We start from the raw sequence: 7,471 nt of genomic DNA on the forward strand, positions 1-7,471 counted from the left end.
TCCATGAGTTACCAAAGGCTGAAGCTGAATTTTCCACAACTCCACTAATTGTTCGAAAATCATCAGTCTGGATGTTATTGAAATTGCCACAAAGACCTTGTGTAAGGAAAAAAAACTACACAATATAAATTAATTAACAATTTTCAAATAATCAAGAACAAGACTTGCTCTCCAATACCCTTAAAAAATCAAACATCTTTTATGAGTAGGAGTTTTAACATTCACACCAGGCTGCTGCTGTCTTGTTTTTAAAGTCTAATTATCATCATCTGTAATACCTAGTGATCCCAGTGGAGACTGAGGTCCCATTATATCAGCCACAGTACCTACACACAATAAAGAAAGTCCCTGTCTCAAAAGACTTTACAATATAAGAAAAGGGTAAGATGTTGGAGAAACAGAATATTATCTCATTTTACAAGTGAAGAACATAGGCATAGAGAGATTAAGAGTTCTCCCAGGACAAGAATCCACTGGAAGAACAAAAAGTCTCATCCATATTCCCTCTCCAGTACCTTAACCATCCTTCCTTCACAATCCCCAAAACAAACACATACTGGATTCTGTGGCCACATCTACATGAGATGCTTACTGTACAGTAGATCATTACTACTGCACAGTAGCTCATTAGTACTGTTCAGTAACATCACTGAGCATTAACCATCACACGATGCTACTGCACTGTAGTAATGAGCTACTGCACAGTAAGCATCAGTAGGCATCCATGCCAGGATGCTACTGTGCATTAATGCCAATTACTGTGCAGTCCATTTAGTATTTGATTATGCAAGTAACAAATGTACAGTCAGCATCTCATGTAGGCACGGCCTGTGAAATTCAATTTATTTAATTCAGCAGAACAAAGGGTTTAGACAATCTTGCCAAGCTTTTAATTTTTATTCTAAGAAGCCTAGGTATCTGAACTTACTGAAGTCAAAGTTTGAACAGGAAGGGTGATGGACAGCTAGCTGCAAGTCACATTACAATAAAGGTATATAGCAAGAACATTAATTTCATACCAGATGTCCGATTATGGTATGAGTCATCTAGACTTATGAAGAGCTGCATAATGGGTTTCATTTGTACTTGAATCTGTATTCCCACAGGGGTCAAGATGTTGATGTAGAATGTGGAAGGTCTGAACATGGTGATACCATCTAAAGAAGGAAAGAAAAAGAATATCACTTCATGAAGAAAATATGCATATATCTGCTTCGGTCCCTGACTCGATTCGGCAGAGGTTCAGCCTAATTCAGTGGCCAAATTTCTGAATCCAAATCAAATCAGAGGACCCTTTAATCTCTCCAAATCGATTTGGAACCCTCCGAATCAAATTGGACCAATTCAGTGATTAGGACATAGAGACAGCTTTAAATGTTTTTTCTGCATACCTCTAGGTAGCACGAGCTCGTGAGTGCTGTGGTGCTGGTGTGGATAGTGTCCCACAGAAGCACAGTGGAGCTCCCCAGCATGCTTGGCAGCAGACCCAGAGTGGACGAGAAGCACTTCCAGGTCCACCGGGGAGCATGCTGGGGGGCCTCCCACCTTCCCCCCAGCTGGGCAACTGGTGCCCCCAGGGTCCGGGGGGGCACCTGGGGTCCCCCTGTGGCCAATCACCAGGCTGGGGGACATGGGGGCCCCCCTAGCATGCTCCCCAGCAGATCCAGAATACTCCCAGTCCACTTCTGGGTTCACTGTCAAGCATTCTTGAGAGCTCTCCACGCTGCTGTGGGGTGCTTCATCTGCCCCAGCACCGCAGCAATCATGAACCATGCTCCTGCCTTAAGGTATGTAGAAATTTTTTTTAAAGCTGCGCCTGTGTCTGAATCGCTGATTCTCTGAATCAGCATTGAATCCTCAGATTCGGATTCAGCCAAATCAAATCAGGGACAGTGATTGAAATAAACGGATTGAATCACAGTCCCTGATTTGGGCCAAATCCGAATCGAATAGGGCCTGCTTCGCACACCCCTAGTATACATACAATATTCACTATGCCAAATATGCATCTCCATCTACTGTGTCATTTAATAGGGGCACAGAAGTTGCATACTAGATTAGACCCTAGATTCAGCTGCTCCAATGTCCCACTCTAACAGTAGCTTGCACTAGATCCTTCAGATGCAGGGGTAAGAGTACTGCCATAGGCAGATGTAAATTAATCTGGGGCAGATATGAACACCAAAGAAGGAACACTGACCTCTAGTTGTTGGCAGTATCACAATGAGATTATTGACATACACATTTCCACAGGAACACAGTCGTATATGCTGCAAAGGAAAAAAAGAAGAAAAGAAAAGGAAGACACCACAATGCAAAATAAATGTCAAAAGAAGTGGCAAGTTTCCAGCCACAACCTGAAGGGCTCCAGACTTGCAAGCTTGAAGAAAGAAGGGTTTTTAACAAATGTATACCATCTGAGACAGTTCTTACAGTTAACACCTGACAGTGCTGGAGTGAACAGGGAGATCTGCATCAAAATTAAATAATGTTAGCATCCTTACTGGACAAAGGAGAACTCATGCTATAAGCAATATCCCTAAGCTGCATGAACTTACTTATAAAGGAAGTTATCTTTCTGAGCACTTAGCAGATATTCCACTCAATATCTCCAAAGATTTGTTCCTGAAATAAGAGAGTGTATGGATGCTCAAAAAACATTTTTAAAAGTTTTTGTGATCAGGGTACCACACAGAGGCTCAACAAAACCTGATTCATTCCCTGGGTCTGTCACAAGCCTCATGTGTGGCTTTAAGTAACTCATGGCCCTAGGAGATGTTACATTTATGGTGCAATTAATGTAGAAATATCCTTGTGGCTCATTTGTTCAGTACCTTAAATAGAGTGTGTGGCATGTGTCTCCAGACCTGGGGCTGTCCCAGTGGATGCTGATAATCAGCTGACTGTTCCCAAGACAGCCCCAGTGGCTGGGAAACAGCTGTCCCTGCCTGAAATAAGAAATGCAACACTTCTGCATCTCACTTTTCTTTTGACTAATCTATTTAAACACTTTGTTACAAAGACTGTCTTTAACTCTGATGGGGGAGTGGAGGCATCTATTACAGATAACCAAACAAGTGTACTTACAGTACAATCCTTTCCCATTACTCACATTTCTGTTAATTTAAAAGGAATGAAATGACAGCTCCGAGGGCAAATGACTTACAGTATTTCCTAGCGTGATCAACAAATTCTTCAAACAAGACATAGTACTGAATGGCCCACACTGAACAATCTCTCCAACCACCACAAAGGTACGCTCAGTGTCCTGGAATAGAATCAGAAAAATAAGTTTATGAAATATCTTCTGGCATAGTGAAAAGAAACAGGCAGCAATCTTCAAGAATTTTATAAGAAAGCACAACATTCATTTGTGTCATCCTTAACTGCAAAGGTTTACAACATTTCCTTCCCAATAGCATTATCATCTCCACTACCCTTTCTTTACTTCCTGTTCCATCAATCTCTGCTGCCAGCCTATTTGAAATACAGCCTTTGAAAGAAAGAATACTTGCCTGATGATAACTGTCCATCACTTCAAGGGAGGAAAGACCATTAAAACTATGTCAATAAGTCCATGGGAAAATACGTTTTTTTTTTAAAAATGGGTTGAGGCAGAAAATACCTAGTGACAATCATAGATCATGCAAGATCACTTTTGTGGTTTAAAGGTAAACATGCACTTAAAACTTTTGTTAGATAAGTGATTATTTGAAAAAGTGAGGCATACAACTTATATCTAGCTTAACATTTGATCCTAAATAAATCGAGAAATTAAATAAGAGATTTTCTCCTACCTTAGCTAAGACATAATGGCAATTTCCATGAAAAATGTACTGTTTCTTATCAAACGTAGTAATGTGGAATCCTCCCTCTATATTACAATTTCCAGCACAGGGAAGAGATATACAAGCCCAATGGCCTCCAGCACAGGTACTATAAAAAACGCAAGAAGGAAAAAATATGTTAAAATATAAAAAGCTACATAAGGGTATAGGACAATGGTTCTCAACCTTTTTAGACTTGAGGCACTCCTTAGAAAATTCCAGGTCTTTGTTTTTATTAGTTTTTTGACTTCAGAAAAAAAATAGTGCAATTTTTCTGTTGCAAAGAAGTCAAAAAGACCTTAATAGGTCAAAATACTTTTAACATTATGGATTCTAGGGCTGTGCAAAATTTCACCGGCTGTTTCGATTTGACACTGATTTGACTCATTTCAAGCTCAAAACAGCGAAATAGAATTGAAACAAAGGGCTTCGAAACAGCCTCAAAACAAATGAACTTTGGTGAGCTGTCAAGGGCTGCAAGGGTAGCCCCAACTGCGACAGATGCCCCACCCCCTGGTCGCCATCTTGGGATCCAAAGTCCTGCCCCTAACCCTTGACCTGTGCCACTAAAAGTCCCTCCCCCTACCCCTGAATGTACTCATTGTAGGAGGGGAGGGTTGCCATCCTGGAAGCAGGAAAAAAAACAAATCATAGACTAAAAGTCAAACTCTTACTAGAACATATTTTAATTTTATTACAAAAAATATTTTTGTCATACTTTGTGTCTATATAGTGTATATTGCATAATAACTCAAAAGCTTTATCCTTATATATTTGTGGGGGGAGTGTGGGGTATGAATGGGGGAGGTGCATATGGTGGGGAGGGTGTATGGGGGAGGTTTGTGACGGGGTGTGGCTGTGTATGTGTGGAGGTATAGGGTATGTTGGTGGGTATATATGTGAGGGAGTCATGGGGGCAGGATGTGTTTGTGTGGGTTTTGTGGGGTGTAAGGGAGAGTAGGGGGTGTGGGGGCCCCCCACACACTTCCCCCTTGGAAGATAGGCCCAACCACTAGAGGCAGCAGCAGCAGCCTTGGCACTTGGAATGCTCATGGACTGGTCAGGTGCTGCCACCTAGGGGTCTGCACTGCTCATGGTGTCAAGGTATGCAACCAGGCCAGCCTGCCTCCATCACAAAGGGCTTCCCACTGGGAAACTCCATGCAATGGAGCTGGCTGCTTTCCCCACCTCCTGCTGTGAAGGTCCCAGAACTCTGCCAGAAGTGGAGGGGAGTTCCACCCCCTGCTTCCCAGTGGAGTACTGGGATCTGCATGGCAGGGGGCAGGGAAGGCAGCTGGCTCCATTGCATGGGGCTTCCCCTGGTGGCACATGAGTGCCAAGAGCTGCACGTGTGCCACGGGGAGCCCCACACGATAGAGGCAGACCAGCTTGGCTGCGCTTCTTGTCACCAAGTACAGAGCTGGCTGGAGCTACACACCACTGGGTGGCAGCATCTGTGTAGGCCACAAGTGCCCTAAGTGCTCACTGCCTGCTGCTGCCGCCAGCGACAGGGACTGTACACCATGGGGGGGGGAGTGCATGGGAAATCACAAACCCCCCTCCCCACTCTCCCTCATTCCCCTCCACTCTCCCTCACACCCACAACTTGCCCACCTGGGCTCTGAGCTCTTTGCTCCCCTCCCCTGGGTCCTAGATCTGTACTCGTACCAGCCCCAGCTCCTGCCCAGCTGCAGCTAACCCTTCCCCACCCCTGATGCTTCCTTACCTGCTGCCAAGAGTGAGCACTATAGGAAGGACAGGAGGAGAGACACTGAACACTGGGGAAGCCAAGCAGCTCCCCCAGCAGCTGAAGCAGTGGCAGCAGCAGCTGTGCACTGGCTAGGCTGAGCCCTTCCATGCACAAAGGTGTGAATGAGACATATGAGCTGGTCAGGGTACAATTAGTTGGTGGGTGCCCATGGGCCAGATGAAATTGCCTGGCAGGCCAGATCTAGCCTATGGGCCATATTTTACCCATTCCTGAGCTAGACCATACAGAGAATGATTTGAATAAGTTACTGTCTCCAGGAGAACAGGTTGAGTTCTTTACACCAAGCAAGAGAGCCTTATGCTTTTTTAGATTCTGAGGTTTTGAGTTCAGTCTCTGCAGCAGACCCCAGCCACAGTCATAATTACATCAAGTTCAGTTCTGATTGAGCTTCGTTACAGTGAATGAACAACATGTTTTATGTTTATATCTCAAGCTTAGAGTAAGTATATATTCAGTTAAATGAAATATTAAGAACGGGAAATAAAAGGACAACATAATGCAACTTAGCATTGCTCCATAATAAATGCATCTGTTGCATTAACAGACGAAAACAGTACCAATTTTGGCAAGGAACAGAGTAGGTCTCTCCAGTTGCATAGACTTTGCCTTGAAACATGCATGGACATCTCTTTCTGGGGACACATATTTTGCCTTTGAGGTCATTGAGAATAGTTCCTGTTGAAACATATTAGTTAATAAATATTTCTTCTGGTGTAAGAACAAAGATCAGAAAGGAAGTAAACAGAGTACATCATCCATCAATATTTCTGAATGTCAAAGAATCATAGAAAGGAAAGGAATCATATGACTGGAAAGGACCTCAGGAGGTCACATAGTTCAATCCACTGATCACAGTAGGACTATCCTCAACTGGATCATCCCAGCCAAGGCTTTATCCAGCAAGGTCTTAAAAAACTCCAAGGATGGAAATTCCACAACCTCTCTGGGTAACCTGTTCCAGTGCTTTCCTACCCTTCTAGTGAGAAAGTTTTTCCTAATATCTAACCTAACCTTCTCTTGCTGCAACTTGAGATCATTGTTCCTTGTTTTGTCATCTGTCACCACTGAGAACAGTCTAGCTCTATCCTCTTTAGAACCACCCTTCAGGTAGTTGAAGGTTGTCATTAAATCCCTGCTAAATCGTCTCTTCTCCAGTCTAAAAAAGCCAATTACCTCAGCCTCTCCTTATAAGTCATGTTCCCCAGCTCCCTAACCATTTTTGTTGCCCCCGGCTGGCCTCTCTCCACCTTGTCCATGCCCCTTCTGTAGTGGGGGCCCAAAACTGGACACAGTACTCCAGATGTGGCCTCACCAGTGCTGAATAGAGGGGAAGAGACACTTCCTTCAATCTGCTGGCAACACGCCCAAAAATAAAGCTCAGTATGCTGTTAGCCTTCTTCACAACAAGGGCACACAGTTATCTGGTATTCAGTTTATTGTCTACTGTAACCTTCCTTAACGCAGAGCTGCTGCTTGGCCAATTGGTGCTCAGTCTGCACCAGTGCATGGGATTGTTCTTTTCTAAGTTCAGGACTTTGCACTTGTCTTTATTGAATTTCATTGGTCCAATCTTCCAATTTGTCATGGTCTCCCTGAATCCTAGCCCTAACCTCCAGAGTATCTATTACTCCATCCAGCTTGGTGTCATCTGCTAGCTTTCTGAGGGTGCACACTGGCTCATCTTCCAGATTGTTGATGAAGATACTGATCAAAACTGGCCCCAGGACTGACACCTGGGGCACTCCACTTGATATTGGCTGCCACATAGACATTGAGCCATTGATGACTACCCTTTGAGCCTGATGATCCGGCAAGCAAGAGGAACTTACTGTCCTGCTAGCTGACACCAACCCAGACATAGTGGAGCTCACTG

The 7,471-nt window shown here is 43.9% G+C and overlaps 1 protein-coding gene across 1 annotated transcript in view; it reads right to left on the reverse strand.

Moving 5' to 3' along the window:
* The window catches only part of LOC109299193 (mucin-5B-like), a 103,255-nt gene that overhangs the window by 67,772 nt on the left and 28,012 nt on the right, over window positions 1-7,471 (reverse strand). The window contains exons 8-13 of the mRNA XM_019519765.1: window positions 6,156-6,273; window positions 3,798-3,936; window positions 3,167-3,268; window positions 2,201-2,270; window positions 1,020-1,157; window positions 13-96 (exon numbers count right to left, since the gene is read on the reverse strand). Coding sequence (XP_019375310.1) covers window positions 13-96; window positions 1,020-1,157; window positions 2,201-2,270; window positions 3,167-3,268; window positions 3,798-3,936; window positions 6,156-6,273 — 651 coding nt within the window. The remainder of the gene's footprint in view (window positions 1-12; window positions 97-1,019; window positions 1,158-2,200; window positions 2,271-3,166; window positions 3,269-3,797; window positions 3,937-6,155; window positions 6,274-7,471) is intronic.

Source organism: Gavialis gangeticus, unplaced genomic scaffold, assembly GCF_001723915.1.
Source record: "Gavialis gangeticus isolate Ggan-Ray unplaced genomic scaffold, GavGan_comp1, whole genome shotgun sequence".
NCBI lineage: Eukaryota > Metazoa > Chordata > Crocodylia > Gavialidae > Gavialis > Gavialis gangeticus.